The sequence below is a fragment of the Corythoichthys intestinalis genome, chromosome 3 (genome assembly GCF_030265065.1).
Source record: "Corythoichthys intestinalis isolate RoL2023-P3 chromosome 3, ASM3026506v1, whole genome shotgun sequence".
NCBI lineage: Eukaryota > Metazoa > Chordata > Actinopteri > Syngnathiformes > Syngnathidae > Corythoichthys > Corythoichthys intestinalis.
This window is the reverse complement of record NC_080397.1, coordinates 21,785,610-21,804,787: the sequence shown is the minus strand read 5'-3', so window position 1 is coordinate 21,804,787 and position 19,178 is coordinate 21,785,610. Positions and strand designations below refer to the sequence as shown.

The 19,178-nt window shown below is 37.4% G+C and overlaps 1 protein-coding gene across 4 annotated transcripts; it reads right to left on the bottom strand.

Annotated features, from left to right (window-relative positions):
* Positions 1 to 457: 457 nt before the first annotated feature.
* prxl2c (peroxiredoxin like 2C) lies at positions 458 to 19,013 on the bottom strand. Of its 4 annotated transcripts, none has more exons than XM_057831663.1 (7): positions 18,701 to 19,013; positions 10,040 to 10,108; positions 3,814 to 3,867; positions 3,656 to 3,761; positions 2,802 to 2,936; positions 824 to 939; positions 458 to 666 (listed from the first exon to the last, which is right to left on the bottom strand). In XM_057831663.1, the coding sequence occupies exons 1-7, from the start codon at positions 18,884 to 18,886 to the stop codon at positions 562 to 564; spliced, it is 771 nt and encodes a 256-aa protein (XP_057687646.1). In that variant the 5' UTR covers positions 18,887 to 19,013; the 3' UTR covers positions 458 to 561. The 4 variants fall into 4 exon arrangements, 3 of the variants coding, with proteins under 3 accessions (XP_057687646.1, XP_057687647.1, XP_057687648.1); XR_009062724.1 differs by having other exon boundaries at positions 537 to 666; positions 757 to 939; positions 18,701 to 19,012; XM_057831664.1 differs by lacking the exon at positions 10,040 to 10,108 and having other exon boundaries at positions 18,701 to 19,012.
* Between the last annotated feature and the right edge of the window lie 165 nt (positions 19,014 to 19,178).

Below are 19,178 nucleotides of genomic sequence, written 5' to 3'. Positions count from 1 at the left end.
TAGGCCCCAAAATTGCCGAGTCCGCCACTGTGTAGGACAAACATGACACAAACTTTCTCAATATTGTAATGAGTTAAACTTGATGCGGCATCGTACAACAGAGTGGTCACGTTCTGCATCATTCTCTATAGGATGCACTGCAGGGAAAATAAACATTTAATCATGATGTCTCATTATGTATTTGTAACCAACTTAGTCATTTTAATAGTATGCTAATATAGCTACGGTAATATAAATACATACAGAATGTGAATGTGTTGCCTTCTTTATAAGGCTTATATAATATTTTTTGTGGCTCCAGATATAATTGGTTTTTTTCTATCCAATATGGTTCTTTCAACATTTTGGGTTGCAGACCCCTGTCATTGGGGATGTGTTTCAGACCCATCGGCTCCAGGTGAATAATTCAAACAGACTAAATAAATACGCTGACAATGCATTACAATTGTTAGAAAAATATTTATTATACAACTTTAGATGGCACTTCAACACAAAAAGCCATTTTAACATGGATAGAAAATATATATAATCTGTTGTAGTGACTGTGTTAGATATGTGCTTTTAAGGGGCAGGACTGGGGGGGGTTGACTGTGATGCAGGAACGTCTACATGCAGGCAGCTTCTGAAGTGAGCGAACACATTGCGTTTGTTTAACTGTTCTGCCGGCTGAAAAGGGCATAATTACAGTAAGTACACTTACAGTAAGTACACTGTAAACAAAAATAAATAACACTGTAAACAGCAGATTTACGCAACAATGTAGGTGCAAAGTAGATGCAAAAGGTGCCACTTTGGGCGTGCCGGCAGGCTACACATGGATAACCTTTGCTTGTTTGCTGAAGTTTAAAGTGACTTCAATTCCGGCGAGCTGCAGCAGCCAGTTGATAGGCATGTGGTCAAGATGATTTGCATCAAAATGTAAGAAATGGACTTGAGGGCCTGCAAAGATTTGGAACTTTGAACATGAGCGAGCTGCAGCAGTGATTTTCAAAGTGCAAAAGATTACTACTCAAGTCAATTTTTAAGTTCAATGCATTTGTATGTAACCTGTAAGTACTGTTGTAAAGGGAACCACGGAGAGAAAGAAATGTAGTTCTTAAAAGATAAATGTTAGTACGAGTTATAATAATTTGATATTAAAACCCCTCTTAATGTTTTTGTTTTAATATAATTTGTAAAATTTTAAACGAAAATATTAACTAGTAGCTCACCATGGTTTTTGACGTCGCAGGGCGGTGACATTACATGGCCACGCTGACCGTACTTCCACAGTTTCACTCTTAAACTATGTAAGGTAGTGATTTAAATACGCCACAAGGTGTCAATAGCGAGTTTTAAATTACAGGTCAAGCTGATGAGTGCAATTTTTCCCTTGACTGACGCTGTAGTTTTCATTTTTATTCCCTGGTGCAGGTCCATTGTGTCTTATGTGTGACGGCAAGATACCTGATAGTATCTTCAAGCATCATAGTTTGTATGTTCTGTCTAAATCAGTGCAATCCAGTGTATTTGTTGAGCTAAACGAGTTGCTAAAATGTTTAAAAGGAGTTTGGCCAAAGTCTGAGTAAGTTTTATGTGTATGTATGTTGCATATCTATTTTGATTGTGAATTTATTAATGCCAGTTCTCTTTGCATTGTTGTTTAACTGTGTGAGAATGGGGCTTCATTAATACAGATTGAAGCACTTTTCTTTTTGTGAACATTTTTTGAGAGATATTATTTTTGTTGTTTTTTCCACTGTTTGCAACTTATGTTCAATTGTATGTTGTGAAGGAGGAGTTGCTGAAGCTGTGCCGAGCTACGAATCTGAACGCCCGTGTCCACTTGCCTTTCTCTCTGCCTTACACCACATCACCCTAGATCTCAATGTGCAAAATAATTCGACATTATAATCTGTTGGGTCGAAAATTATATGCATGACCAGCAATCAAACTAAGTTTAATACATTTTATTCGTTTTCTGTGTCGCTTATTTATGGGGAAGCAAGCTTTGTGAGCAACATCTGATAAGTCTGATAAATCTGAGAACACTGTCAGGATGATGATCGATTTGGACAATGCTTTTACGTGACAAAAATAAGGTAAGATGTCATAAGATACCATTAGACGTCTCAGTAGAGGCAAACTACATCAACGTTTTCGTGTGCTGTGATGTACGGGGTATCCGCAAAAAAATAACCTGCTGTGTTTCACTATGCCCTAATCATATGTAAAGCACACGACAGCTCTGGATGCTAACTATCTCCATAATAATAATGGAATAAGTTGGATCACACAATAGTTAACCGTGAAGATCTGCAAAGAGTTTTCGACATGAGCAGGAGAGTGCTGTCACTAGCGAGCTTGACACATGAACGCTACTCGTCTCATTCAGTCTCTCCTGTTCATTTTGCTTTTGCTGTCCTTCTCATTAATGTTCCACTCAGGTTCAAATTGGAAGGGCAGAACCGATGACATGTTTATGCAGTTAAAGAGTGACACTGTGGAAGTCTGGCAGCGTACCCATGTGACGTCACCACCCTGCTATGTCAACAACAATAGCGGCCCACTAGTTAAAATAATTTTCCCAAATTTTATTAAAACGAAAACATTAAGAGGGGTTTTAATATCAAATTATTACAACTCGTACTAACATTTATCTTTTAAGGACTACATGTCTTTCTATCCGTGCTACCCTTTAAAGGGTAAACTTAACTATTTGTCAGCATTCATTAAAAGGGAACTAAATGCACTTTGTTTAAAAAACATGTGAACCACTGAGCTACAGTAATAGAAGACCATTTGTAAATAGAAAATCTGACCTGGTCCTGCAATGATGGCACCACCTTGCTGATAAATATCCCCCTGGAAGTCGAATACAGGACTCGTTATGGCTCTCCATAAACTCTTCATTTGACCCATAAATACACCAGACTTCACATGAGGACTGGGCTGGGCTAAACAAAAAAAGGACCATCATTCACAGTATCATAAATACACTAAAGGTGACATTTACATGGTGACGCTGTGACACCAAAACGCAACGATTGTGTTGCGGAATGGCCTCGCCTTTACATGGTTACGGCAAAAATGGCAGGCGAAGACGCAAACTTTTGATTCTGGCCTCCAAAGTAGAACGATTCGATTGCGGGAAATTCTCTGCAACCATAAGAATTGAACGCTATCGCTCCGATGACGTCAGCACTTGCACACGTCACATTGGGCATGCGCAGTCGCTGCTCGTAAACATTCAAAATAGCAAATATGGTGTAACCTTGGCTTTAATTTACTGTTTTTATAATATTTTTAATTTAAATATACCTATTTCATGTTTGCGTTTTTGTGCCTTTGGAAGCAAAAAAAAAAAAAAAAAAAAGAAAAAAAGCCAACAAAAAGATAAATGGATCTCATTGCTTTGAGTGTCTTATATCCATATATCTTGTATAATGCCTTCCGGGCTGAGGAGGTTGTTGTCAAAGAAGTGCATGATTGGCTGTCACCTGTAAAACTGCACTGCCCTCTAGGGCCTGGGCATGAATACTACATCGTTTTCACGTTGAATAGCGACATCGTTTGAATGGAGAGGGAACCATGTAAATGCAAACATGAAATTTGTCGTATTCTCGGAGCGTCACCGTGTAAACAGCCCTTTAGTGTGTCTTCTGTTTTTGTTTACCTGAGTCTGTAAACTTCGCTTCACGTTTCATCCCAAGCTTTTGGTAAATGATCCTCTTGGGGTCAACGTAGATCTCATGAGCGTATCCCGTCAATGAGCAGAAAGGCTGGATTCTACATTAGCACAGTACTTTGATAGCAATAACAAATAGTGCTTACCTGTATGTGATGATGAGCAGATTGACCAATGACAACAAGACTAACGCCGGCACCCTGAAACAAACAAACAAACAAAAAAAAACATTTCAATTTTCTTATAACTCAAATTATATTTCCTTATTTTACAATTTGTCTTATATAATTATAGCCACCACAAACTTCTTTTCCTATGACTGACTGGAAGCTGAGCTGGGCTAAGAGCCACCATTTTAAAGCCAGAGGAATAAACCATTTGAAAAATTATGTCATAGTTTGACACATTTATCGATGCTTGTTATATGTATATCGTTAAATATTCTTATTGCGAGCCTTGTATCGCACATTGTATCGTATCCTTTCAGTACCCAAAGATTCCCATCCCTAGAAGCAGGGATGCCCATTACGTCAATCACGATGCTACTGTGGGTAGTTCGCAGCATCCCCAAATGTAAAAAAAATAAATAAATACATTTTTATGTACATATTTAATTATGTTGTGTGAACAACAGCTTAAGTAGATCGTAAGAGGCCTTAAAGCAATACAACAACTATCGATAGATGGGCCAGGAAATCAATCTACGATAGTCTATGATACAACTAACGTGGGGCATTCCTGCTGATTTGCATTGTTTTCTTTTATAAATCATTGGGTGTTTGGATACAGAACTTCATTTTTATTTAAATAGAAAAAAAAACCCCACACTGATGGACAGAGTATTGTATTTTCCGCAATATAAGACACACCTAAAAACCTTCAACTTTCTCAAAAGCCGACAGTGTGCCTTATAATCTGATGCGCCTTATATAAGGATCAATATTGGTTACTCATTCCCTTTAGCGCAGTTTCAATAGTGGATGTATAGCGCAACCCAAACCACCACTACTACCACTACGCATTATAAGGCGGTGCGCCCCATACTGTAGATGAAAATAGCTTTTAAAAATCCATTATTTGAAGTTGCGCCTTATACTCCGATGCGCTTTACAGCGCGAAAATACTTAATAAATAATTTCAGAAGTGAAACCAAGTTTTTTGGGCGAGCGGAAAATGTGCAACAATATCAAAACAAAATCATAAAAGTGAAATAATTTGGACACATCAAGAGACGACTACTAAACGTTTCTCATGACTTCCAATGAGTTTCTGTTTTGAGGTATTTTGGACCACTCTTCTTAAAAACATCTCCATTTAAGTTTGATGTTTGCAAAGCATGGACATCCCACTCCAGATCATCCAACAAAATTTCAAGGATATTCAGGCCTTACCAGAGTACATATTGAGCAATGTTGTGGGTTGTGGCATTGTTTGAATATCAAGCCCTGGCGCAACTTGAACGTTGTGACTGACTGTTGAACATTATTCTAGAATATATTAATTTTTGAGTGGAATCCATGCAACACTCATTTTCAACAAGATTCCCCAAAGCAGGACTGGCTACACTGTACACGGTCCCACAGCATGATGGATCCGTTACTCAACTTTACTGTGGGTAGCAAATATTTTTTTTGAAATGCAGTGTTCTTTCATCAGAATGCATAAAATTCTTATCACTAAATAAATTTTGATCAATCCTACTTTTTCCCAAATAAAGCTGGATTATCCAAATGTGCTTCTTCATACCTCAAAAAAAGACTTTCATGTGTGCAGAAAAGGCTTCTTACGAATCACTCTATACAGCTTCTACCTGTGCAACATGCGCTGAATTGTTGTATGATGCAGTGCAGTCACATCATATGTAGCAAAATTATGTAATTCTTTGGTGGTAGTCGAGGGTTTGACTTTGACCATACCATCCTTTCTTTACCTTAGCATCCTCTGACATTTCTCGGCCAACACTTCTGGGCTTGATAAGAATAGTGTTTGTTGTCTTACATTTTCTCGTTTTGTTCCATAGTGCCTCACAGTGGAAACTTGACAGCTCAAATGTTAGAGGTACCGTTTTGTAGCGTTCCCTTAAACCATGATGATGAAAACTGTTTTTAAAATTTGAGGCTGTTTTGAGGACCCCATTTTGCCACTCTATACTGGAGATTCAAAGAGAAATTCAACATGAAATCGGCCACCATAAAATGCAGTTCATCATCATTCAATGAGGTTCAAGGCTTGATAAGTTCATATGCCAATTTTGGTTCCAAGTTAAACAGTGCAAAATGACAAGGGTGCCCAAATTTGTGTACCTCTATAATTTAGTTTTAGTGCATATTGCACATTTTCTTTTAGTCTGATAAACCTCGTTCCAGTTCTGAAATTTTACACTGTCCATTAGTTTTGATATAATAAAGTGATGTTGCTGATCCAAACACACAATGAGTGAAATATAAAAATAACAGAAATTGTGAGGGGTGCCCAAATGTTTTCATACCACTGTATTAAAGATAAAAGCAAACTAAATGGAAAAATGAACAATGTTTATATTTTGCACTTTCGCGGACAATCTGTCAAAAACTATTGTTTTTTTTCTCCTGGACTATGAGCATATTTAGTGCAAAATTTCTGTAAATAAATACAGCAAAATGATATTGCAACATTTTTGTAAACGTTCAGGGACACTAGATGGTAATTCAAACACTTAACCTTCATGTATGTTATATTTATTTATATATGTTAAAGGGCAAGTGGCTATTTTTAGTAACTACAGAAATAAAATATACATATATTAGCAATTATTGATATACGTCAAATTATTATTACTGTATTTTTATATAATTTTAAAAAAAAGTATAAGTCAAAATGGATTGGATGTCTGGGGTCGTTATGAGTTCAGTGAGTGCCTTATAAGGGTTTAAAAAAAAAAAAATCATAGTTTGTGCATGGAAGGGTTAACAGACACTTTTGTGTTGGAATTTTTTCAGTTAGGTCCAGCTGCGGCCCGCAGTATTCACCTTCCATGCCCCACATATCCTTCCACGGCCATTTTTGGTGCCTTCCGCCTCCGATGACGTGCAAAAGGGGTTAGAGTTGGGGGGCACGGAAGGCGGATGACGAAGCTTGATCTGACTACTTGTTGAAAGCAGGACGGAGAGTACTGCAGGCCGCAGCTTGACCTGTCTCAAAAATTTGGACATACAAGGTCAAGCCAGCCCCTAACGGTGAGTAGCCTTTCTTGGCTGTCGCGCCACTGCACACCTCCGTATCTGCCTTCTTGCCGTTATCCTCTCTCTCATTTCTTTTGCAGATTGTTACATTGATTCCGATTTGGGAGAGTTTAGAAATCAAACCGAAGTCACATTCTGAAAAACGTGGCCCAGATCGGATTTAAAACTACACACCAAAGGGGCCTGGATCGGCTCTGAAGTAGAGCTGTCCCGACTAGTCGACGTCTTTGATGATGTAAATGCGTCGACGAGCACACCATCCCGTCAACCGTTATTATTGTTATTTATGTGTTTATTTGTGCTTTAAGAAAGAATCTAAGTGTTCCAAAATGTTTTGTGAATTAATAATAGTCAAAAAAAATTTAATTGCAAGATTAGTTAAAAAAAGAAAAAAGTTCATAAAAAAATTAGTAGACTAGTCGACTAATCGTTAATAAAGTTTGCAGACTAAGCGGGAGAAAAATCGTATGGGACAGCCTAGGGCTGGGCGATATGGCCTTAAGTACGTATCGCGCTAAATTGAGCAGATTTACCTCGATAACGATAAATGACGATAAATACGCCCAAGCGGACTGTTATATAATTTGAAAATCTGAATCAATGCATGAAATACAGATTTATAGTTTCTTGTTGATTTATTTAAAAGCTTTCAATTTAATATGTTTAACAATCGTACATGCAGTCTAAACATTAAGTATACAAAAATTTATTGTAAGCAATAAGAATTCAAGTATGAACATTTATAACAGCTTGTGTGGCTTGAACAATGTACATTGTCAAAATCAATATGCCTGTGCAAACATGTCATTGTAATACAAATGACTTACAGCTTGAACAGTACACTTCAAAAAGACAACTTTTTGTTAATGGCTGCTGTGACATATTTACTTAACCTAGTGTTGCACAGATACCATTTTTTGGGCCCGATACCGATACCTGGCTGTGCAGTATCGGCCGATACCGATACCATTCCGATACCACTCTGTTTGCAAAAAAAAAAAAATTACACACATACATACATACATATATATATATATATATATATATATATATATATATATATATATGTACATATAAGGGATGCAACGATACAGTTAAGTTACGGTTCGGTACGATTCAATACATTTAATGCTCTGAAACAGAAAACACAACTGTTATTGTTATTATTATTTTTTTTATTTGCTAACAAGCAAAAATAACAGTGCCATCATATAAACAAGCATTTTAGTGCATAATATTTATGTGCTTACTTCTTACTGATCTGAAGAAATTTTTTATATACTGTAAGTGCTGAGAACAATCTTTACTCTTTGTAAAGTGGGGCACACTGTTGATTGTTGCAGCTCTCTTAGCAGCTATATTTACCATATAAGCAAAACATCCTAGTTGTGGTCCGAGTCCATCTGTAACATGTGCTGAATTAACAGTATTTGCAGCATTATCTATAGTCACTGGTATGGATTGATTTGGCCTGCTTAACTTCCATTCAGTCATGGCGGTTTCTAATTCATCAATGTAGTATATGGACTACGCGTCGCTCTGGGCTCACGCAGCTAATGGCATGGGATCTAACATAGGACATCTAGGTTGCTATTTGATGATATCTAGTGTGTGCATGAGGGAGTTGGCATGGGATCTAACAAATGACATCTAGGTTGCTATCTGATGATATCTAGTGTGCGCGCTGCGCCGGTTGAGTGTTTTCTGGCCACAGAAGTCACTTCTGCTCATTACTGCACAACACCAGCATAATATGACAATCGACTTTCATAAACAGGACGAGTTTGAAGTACGGCGCTCTTAATTTGTTAGTTTAGTTTGCTTAGTCTCTCACGGTCTTAACATTTCTGATCCCATCGGCGCGACGATAGCAAGCGTTAGCTTAAGCATGCTAATCATTTGTGAATGCCATGTTAGAAAAGCAGCGTAATATCGCGGATATGCGTAGTAGTGAATATCCTTAATGTTGAAGACAAAGGTGTTATTTTCGTTTGGTAATTTTGAGTCAAAGACATGCAGATGTCATGCATCGAGATTTGGGAAGTTGGCTCACGTGGGGAGGACAGTTCATTTGCGCTAAAGTGATGCCAGTAGATGGTATCGGCGCCCTAAGTGTTGGTACTCGTCGATACCGATACCACCAATTCGGGCAGGATCGGCGCCCCCTGCCGATACTGGTATCGGTGCAACTTTACTTAACACAAGTGTTTACTTCAAGGTTTCAGTTTTTTTTTCCCAGTGCGTTTTTTAAAACATGCAAGCACACATGAACCCCCACACAGACACACACACATTAAAGCTGCATTGATCTAATGACACAGAATTACGCACATACAGAAAAATAGCTGGGGCCATTAAACAGTCATATTAAAGTTTTCACTGTTGGATTGTACTTTATGCTGAATGCTTTACTATCACTACAGCCATCAGAAATCACACATAGACAGAGATACACAATAACGTGACATACTAATTGCTAGATGCAGTCCGTGCCCAATCCACTCATTAAGTTCAGCTGTTTCGCCAAGGTTAGAGCCGCTATCCGACTCCATCACGTTTATTTGTAGCGTTAGCCGCTAGCGTTAGCCTGTGGCTTGGCTACTAGTAGAAAGCAATTAAAGCATCCTCTTTGGAAATCGTGAGAACAAGGGAGGACAGCGGGTGAAAGCCTGTCTGGATTCCGCCAAGAGTCTATTTAATGTCGGGTGAAAGTTTGGCGAACCTCCCTTAAGCCACACTCCATCACGTTTGCTTGTAGCGTTAGCCGCTAGCGTTAGCCACAGGGCTCTTATTTGTTTGGCTTCCTGATAACCACGTGACTCGATACGTAAGCACACTTTCTGCTTTCTTAAAGGGGAATGAACATTGCCGAACAACACAAAGTCAAAGCGGGATGAAAAGACTATATTTTCTTGCTTTATTAAATTGCCGAATTTACCGTCATGGTCAAAATTACGTCGGTCATTGTGAAGAATTTTGGTGCCGGTAAATTTTCGGTTTACCGCCCTGCTCTAGGACAGCCCTACTCTGAAATTTCCTACATCAAGAAAGTCACTCGAATTCAGATAGAAGCGAAAAAAAAAATTGGAGTTTGGTCACTTCAGCTTGCGGTTTGAACACAGCCTCACTGATTTTGAGAATCAGGACTCACCTTCAGAATCACTTCGGGTATTTTGCTCAGATCATCCACATACTCTTTGCAACTGTAACATAAGAAATTCTGCAGGGACATTTTGGAGAAGGTTAATATCCACTTCGTTGACAAACTTATCTTACAGAAGTAAGGTAAAATGAGGTGATTAGGAATACAGGGGTCAATAATGACAAAAATGGGAAAGCTATTGTATGTTGTTTTAATCAGAAAAGACGTAGACAAACTACATATTAACTTGAACAATGTTCATGTGTTTATTTTAGTCTCCCAGCATATGCATACAGTAATCCCTCGCTACTTCACGCTTCAAACTTTGCACCCCCATTCCATCATGGATTTTATTTTCAATAAAAAAAAAAATACAGATGAGCTGTCCCGAGCCGATCGCATAGTCTCACTTTCGCTCCCTCCCTCTCCCTGCTCTTTGTTCGTCAGGCACGTCACTGGAGTTGCTTATTAAAGTTAACAATGTTGACAGATGTTTGTTTTTTATCTTGCCAGAGTCACAGACTTCAATAGTGCTGCATGCGTCAATCATCGTTTATCGTGTTAAACAGTTGCTGTGGCAGCCCATTGTGTGTAAGGATGCAGCTTGAGAGGATTTGTGTAGACTCACTATGAAGCATTTCATAAAGCCAACCATTTTCCTACTACTTATTTCTTGTTTAAAAATAATTTGGTGGGACAGTAACATGTTTAACCCTTTAAGGTCTGGGCCTATTTTGTCTGATTTTGCATGCCTTTGAAGTTGCCTTTATATTTCAAAGAAAGAATTGTTTACGATGGCCTGGTTTGGTCCCTTTTTTTGTGACACCTTGAACTTCATGTCCAAACTGTTGTTTCCGTCACTGACCAATTATAAATCATCATTTTGGGCCCAAAAAGACCAAAAATTCCACAATCGTTTTGTCAAAATGTTTAATTTTGATGTCCAATTGACAACCAAACATGCGTAACGAACCGTTTTGAAACTTTGTAATATTTATTCAACATGTTAGGATGAACATTCAACCAAAAAAATTTAGAATAAATAGTCTTATATTTGACAATTCAACATAAACAACAGGTATAGCATAGGCGTTTTTTGCCTTTATACATGCTCTAGTCAAAACAGGTTATATACAGCAGACCGAACAGTGAAAAAATATATACCATCTAACACAAAAAGTGTTTAGAGGCCATCTCTTTATGAGTTTAGGTATTGCGGCCCATCACCTGATGAAAACTATGTACACACAATCAAGCTTCTTGAACACACATTTATATACACAAATTGAGAAGACTGATTGTGGGAAAAAATGTATATATATATAACATTGGGGGAAAAAAAAGTATTTTCAAAAATATTTACAATAAACAAGTTAAATTTTTTTCAGGCATGCCACTCCGAAAAGCAGTTTCGTCCTGGAATTCGAAACAGGGCGACATCACACAGCCCACACTTCCATGGGGTGTTGGTCCTCTTTCCACCCTTCCATTTTCATTTCACTTTACTTTCATTGTCACTATAAATGTACATGAAAAAAAGTCAGTATTTATGAAAATAATAAAGTATAAAATAAAAATATATACAGCAATAAATAATATTGGAAATCTATATGTATAACAATAGAAAGAATACCATAGCTGAATATGTGCTACATCCCTAATCTTCATATAGAAAGAAGATCACCACAATTATAAATTCCTGCCTTGGATACACACAGTTCACGTACGACTTTGATCTGATATGCACATTTTATTATTATATACACAAACACACACTTATATTGCATCAAAATTAACTTTGTCTTGCAATATCAAAAGAAACTTTCAAAAGAAACTTTTTCCAGCCTAAAAAAAAAAAAGTGAGTTTGCTTATCTCTGCTCGTCGATGGCGTCACCCACGTGTTCAAATACGTCACTATCTTCACTCGAGGACTCTTCCGAAGAAGACGATGATGACGAATTTGGACCATCCTCTTCCTCAAGTTGATCAAATAGCACAATTGCTTGCGCTAAATTTAGTTTTCCGTTCATTCTCAAAGTCACACAAAGTCGCTGTTCGATCCAAACGGCCGTCGGCTCGCCACCTCGCTGCTTCAGAACACTCCTCCCTCTCGTTCGGTGGAACCTTGCATGGCAGTTATATTTATTTAAAAAACGCATTTAGTGCGTCCACTGTGACTTCGAAAGGGTTCGTTTGATTTGTGGTTTTTTCATGGAGCTTCCGTTTTGAAAAAGGACAAGAAATGATGGAAATATAGACACAAACAAATGATCCATGCAGCGTTTTAATGTTTTTTTGAGAGGTCAATAAAACTATAAAACTTAAATGACAATATCTCACGTTTTAATTGGTCGATTGACTTCAGATAATAACGAGAGTAAACCGCAACTTCCGCACTTTAAAACGAGACCAACCAACGGCATGTGGGTGACGTATTTAAAACGTGAGGGCGCTTCAAAGACGACGTGCGCTGAGGACGCGCCGGCGCGTCCTTCGACTCTCAAGGGTTAAAACATATCATAATTATTACATTTGAAGTGCTTAAAAACCAATTATTAAATATACATATATATAAATATATATGGCGGAAAACTCTCAGGTGGTTTGAAGTTCCGGTCTTTCCCCCAATTTGGCCATATTTCAATTTGTCCTATACGCATGTGTAATACATCATTGGAAAGCTTAAAATCTCTATTTTTAGTGGAAGAAAAATTTTGAGCAGGAGGGCATTTAAAAAAATTACCCTAAAACCCCCCTGAACCTCTTAGTCGAGGTGAGAGCACGAGAGAGCATAATTATAGAAACCATGATTTTAACGAAATATTATCGCGTACTTACCTTATTTCGATCCAAAAACTTTGTAGCATTTATCACAGAGTGTCAAGACACAGCTGTGAATGGCCACAGCCGGACTTTTTGGGGATTTTATGGGTGAAAGACAGTAATATAACAAGGGTCGCGATCAGTGTTGTCACTAGGGCTGCAGCTATCGAATATTTTAGTAATCGAGTAATCGACTGAAAATTCTATCGATTAATCGAGTAATCGGATAAAACAAATATATTTTTAGGTGAAGAGCAATTATAAATATACAAGAGAAAACAAGACATTTCATCTAATCTTGAACCATTTTCAGTCAATCAATGTCTTTATTTTCGATGTATATTGTTGAAAACAGCCAACAATTGCATCTCAGATGTAACTAGAATAAAAAAAAAAAAAAAGACTAATTCACTGCTTTCGCTCAAAAAACCTTTAGATATTATTAAAAAATATACAGTATATATACAGTATATAAACTAAAAATGCCGTTACGCTTGATAACACACATCACTTAAAAGTTAGGATTTTTTCCCACGTGTTTCATTTGAATTTCTATTTGTGTCAAGCCATTTTTAAGTTCTAGTTAAGTTTTAAGTTAGTCTAAACTGTAAATCCTGATATGATTTTGAGTTTTTGCAGTGTTCAAAATAAATGTATGATACAGGCTGTATTGGAGCACATTAGGGACCAGTGCTACTTGGTGTTTTATCCAGCAATGACTACTGAGCTAAAATTGATAGTTAGCATTATTGAGTTTTTATTTTACACCCTCATCACTCCACAACGCTATGGTATGTTAAAGCCTGTATGTAAGATACGTTAGCCACGCATCGACAGTGGTGATAATTAATAGAAACCTAGCCCTCCGCAGGGCTAACGTTACGTGAGCTAGTGAAGGTAAGGTTAATTTTATTTATTAGCGCTTAGCGCTCTACTGCTTTAAGATGGCGGCTGTTTACTAACGCTGCCCAGACGCGGCCGAGTCTGTCATTTTGCATCTAATTCAACATACATGTGATCTCTATGAGACTCATCAGACGCTACCAGCTATCAACGTAGCATCGTGCGGGCTAGTATTTAGCAACATCGGCGTCGTTTGTAGCGGCTGTGGGCTGCGCTGTTTTTTTTTTTTTTTTTTGCTTCTTCCTCTACGCACGTGACATCAGCGCGTTGTCCCGCATTAAAAGTAGTCCGAGCAAAACGTGATGCTTAGAGCTGTCAAAATAAACGATTACTCGAGGTGAATAAAATTACTCGGATCAGTTTTTAAACTCGAGTTACTCGAGTTGCTCGAGTATTCGTTTCAGCTCTAGTAATAACTAATTATTACAATTATTATACTATTATATACAGTGGGGAGAACAAGTATTTGATGTGTATCAAATACTTGTTCTCCCCACTGTATAGTAGTATACTATAATAATAATAATGCTAGAATTCTTTTAAAGAATTGTTTTGAATAATGTTGGAAAGGCAAAGTCAGAGTTCTGAATCCGTTTACTTTCCATTCTTTTGCACTAGTAAATGCTATCAGCATTTAACCTCATTGTTTTTGTGATGAATTATTGTTATTTACATGATTATTTGTACTTTAATAAAAAATTTAAGAGTTCCAAAATGGTTTTGTGAGTTAATAAGCGTCAACAAAAATTTCATGGCTAAATTAGTGAAAAAAAAAAGAAAAAGAAAATTATTGGATTAGTCGACTAATCGTAAAACTAGTCTGCTGACTAATCAGGAGAAAATTTGTCGTTGAGGACAGCCCTTGTGTACCGGAACATATTTCCTCCACACACACTCGAGTTACTCGAGTTGCTCGAGTATTCGTTTCAGCTCTAGTTGTCACAGATTAAAGTAATTTAATTACTGATTACAAAAAGTAATCTAGTTACTTTACCGATGACTTTATTATCAAAGTAACTAAGTTACTTTAAAAGTAACTCATCAGTTACTTTATACCAATTTTTCTCCTTTTGTTGCCTCAACATAAAAATGACAACAAAAAAATGTCATCACATGTAATTGAATTTTTCACATAAGGCTTAATGTTTGAGTTAGCGGGGGTTTAATTAGTCGATGGAGTTGATTTCAACCATCATTTACTCGCGCTAGCTTAGCCACCCCGGAGCCCTGAAACTAACAAATAACTGACAAATTGGATGGAATTTGTTCAAATCAACTCCAACGACTAAATAAACCCCCGCTAACTCCAAGATAAAGCCTAATGTCAAAAATTCTGAACTTCCCCTTTAAAATAAGTAGTGAAAATATATAAAACTTAAAAATGTTTAGGTGTGTCCAAACTTTTGACTTTTGTTTGTCATCAACATGCTTTACCACCAGCCCCACAAAAGTAAAACTCCGCCTATGGTTACAAACACTGACAATAAAATATGCATAAAGGCTGGTTACAAACTGTAGAAATGCTGGCTGTCTTGTTACCTGTAGGCTGTTTCGAGTTTTGTCGCGTTGTACTGTAATTCCAAGTGCTTCTTTGTTGATTTAGCGACCAAAAGTCATTTTCAGCCAGCGTAAAGTTTGCAACGCACGGAGATATTCTGTCATCTTTACTGGACAAAAATGTGAAGTAATGGCTGTATTTCCAGTAAGCAAAGGCATCCATTTGCGGTATATATCCTGCCTTTCACTGTTAGCCTCGCTGCCTCGTCAGAATGCTATGATGTTGACCGCCTTGGCAGACAGCGCTCAGCCTCAGACAGCACCGTAATACACGTGACCCGTTTTTTTTTTTCCTCCGATGAGAAATGCTTTTCGTACATGACGACAGTATTCTTCATTCTACGTACATTATGAGGCAAAAACAAAATAGTAACGCACAGGCACTAGGGAAACTAACTTTAATCGGATTACTGGCTTGAAAAAATGAACGCGTTAGATTACTCGTTACTGAAGAAAGTAATCAGACAACACTGGTCGCGATGCAGAAATCGAAGACATCAAGGAGTGGTCGAGATTTTCTTTTTCAAATCTCACCCTTTTAAATGTGTTTTGAAAAAAAAATTGTTTGGATCGATTATTTATCATCTAAAATATCGGGGAAAATGCGACAATAACAAAAAACCCCAAAAACAATTAAGCGATAGTTATGAGGTAGATATCCGTGACCTATTTACCAACACAATTTTTTTTCATTGTAATGTAATTTGTTTAAAAGTTTAAAATATGCGAGTGAATATTTTTTTTTTTTTAAAGTTGTTTTTATTTTTAAACTAAATATTAGACATCAATTAACGATTCTAATGTATAAATGATAGGCATTTCAAATAATAATATTAATTACCGTATTTTTCGGACTATAAGTCGCACAGGAGTATAAGTCGCTTTTTTGGGGGAAATTTACTTGATAACATCCAACACATAGAACAAACATGTGATTTTGAAAAGGAATTTAAAATAAAAATACAATAGAGAACAGCATGCTGAATAAGTGTACAGTGTGATAATGTCACAAGATGCATGAACAACGAAATGTGAACGTGGCCGGTCTATTAACGTAACATAGCTATTAAGAGTTATTCAGATAACTATAGCATTAAGAACATGCTAACAAGTTTACCAAACCATCAGTGTCATTCCAAAAATCCTAAATAACATGTGAAATTATATAATAATGTGTTAACAATTACACACATCAGTCGCTCCAGAGAAAACAGACAAATTAAAAGTAGTTCGGGGGCTTTATGCGCCATGAAACTGCTATGGCAGCAACAGTCCGTTTTGCCCAACGACAGCCCCAAAACATCACTGCTCTAGAGGAGATCTGCATGGAGGAATGGGCCAAAATACCAGCAAAAGTGTGTGAAAAGCTTGTGAAGAGTTAAAGAAAACGTTTGGCCTCCGTTATTGCCAACAAAGGGTACCTAACAAATTATTGAGATGAACTTTTGGTATAGACCAAATACTTATTTTCCACCATGATTTGCAAATAAATTATTTAAAAATCAAACAATGTGATTTTCTGTTTTTTTTCCCCTCCACATTCTGTCTCTCATGGTTGAGGTTTACCCATGTTGACAATTACAGGCCTCTAATATTTTCAAGTGGGAGAACTTGCACAATTAGTGGTTGACTAAATAAGTATTTGCCACACTGTATAGACATATTGTTCTATCAAACACAACAGTTCTTTTGGCTTAAAATGGAGCAGTTTATTTTATAGAGGGGTGCAAGAGCAGAAACTGCTTTTTCAGGCTTGTCTGTGTTTTCCACCATATGTTTATATATATATATATATATATATATATATATATATATATATATATATATATATATATATATATATATATATATATATATATATATATATATATATATATATATACAGTGATACCTCAGCTCACGAACATAATTGGTTCCCAGAAAGTGTGTGTAAGGCGAAAAGTTCGTCTTCCGAACATTTATTTCCCATAAGAAACCATTAAAATGAGAATAATCCGTTCCCAGGTCCCCATAAAACATAATTTTCTACTAAATAAGCCTTAAAACTACACAAAAATATACCTTATTTTATGTATAATAAATGTGCTATTGTATTATAATTAAAGAAATAATCTGTACTGTATAATAAAGTCGTTTTATTTACCTTTGTGATGGTAATTGATGGCTTGATGGAATGGAGTGGGAGGAGGAGGGAGGGAGGGAGTTACTGTTTGGAAGGAGAGTGTTACCGGCAAAGTGCGCAGTTAGCGTAGACTCCACTGCTGTGCCCCCCACATGCTTTTGGTTGTTAATAAAAGTGCCCACAAAAAGCCGTCCGACGCCTCTGGGTGTTTGTATGCACGCCGCCACCTTTCTGGAGAGGAAATCGGGCGAACCGAAGACAACCGACGACAACGAGCCAACGTGACTCGCCGGTCCACTTCTCACTACGGTGGGAAGCTGAAAGCACCGCCAATTACCAGTCGAGGGCGAATTGGTAACACGAGTCACCTTCCATAAGGACTGTAGGTAACTCTTTTTCGGTCCCATAATAGCAAAAGTACACTCAATATGGTCCAAAAAGTCTATCAAACACAAACCACGTCTGCACTCAACGAAAGTGAGGGGACGAACTGGGACGCCGTGAGCGTGCGTCAGCTTCTCGTGGCGCTTTTCGACCACGTGAATTGGTTCGTCCGCCGAAAACTAGTTCGTCAGCAGAGACTATATGCTCGCGAATTTAATGTTCTTGAGGCGAAAAGTTCGTGAGCTTAAGCGTTTGTGAGCTGAGGTATCACTGTATATATATTTTCTTCTTCTAAATTATAGTTTTATAAAATAAGTGAAAAAAACATGTATCTCTTTTCAATGCTAAATCTTAATAAATCCTTTGAACACGCAGAAAAAAAAGAAAAAAACTGGTGGGGGTGCGCTTCTTCGCGGTTTTTCACTTATCGCGGCGGGTTGTGGTCCCCATTAACCGCGAATAACGAGGGATCACTATAAAATACCAAAATTTAAATGAGTACAATACGTTAGTCTTCAAACGCAAGGGTTTCAAAGTGCAACAGGGTTAAGTTCGAAATAAATGTAAAAATACAAATAAAAAATATTGTTTAGCGAGATAGGTTAACACAAAAAAGAAAAAAATAGAAAAATAAATAAAAGTGGCACAAATCCTTCTTTGAATTATTCAGATTTAAAGTCAGAAAGTGAAAAAGTCAGAATTCTCATCTTTGTCATAATTCTTACTTTATTCACAGTAAGTTCAGCACTTTGTTTACGCCTATGCACAAGCAACTTGAGACACCTCTGCAGAAAGTCTCAAATATCTGTGTGCTAATTTGAAACATGAATTTAAACCGCCACAGATCAATTTAATTGAAATGTTTCTCTCTAGAACTTACCCGCACAAAGATGATGATCGACTTCCTGTCTTGGAACAAACTTTTGAACGGGATGCACGTTCCGTGGCGGTCGTAAATGACGCAGTCTTCCACTTCTCGGAGGTCTACACTGACCAGCGGAGATCCACTCCCCCGACTGGTGCCGCTTTGAATTTGTTGAGTTATGGGCGACTTCTCTTCTGCCATTTTTTCTTGCGATACGTTAGCCTAGTGATAACACAGGGCTTCCAAGCTTGAAGCTGGCGAGCAAAAAGTTGGCGAGTGCCTAATGGCCCCTAATCAAGGCGTGGAATGGCTCGGACGATATCACGTGACCAAAAGAAAGCGCGTCTCAAAGTAGGGAATGTCACGTGACTAATAACACGGAAGCGTCGTTTTCAGCCAACCTACAACCAACGTACATAAGGATTTTAATCTATCTGGCAATATTATAATTTCTGAAGTGTAGCTAAATTCACCACCGAAAATAAATATAATA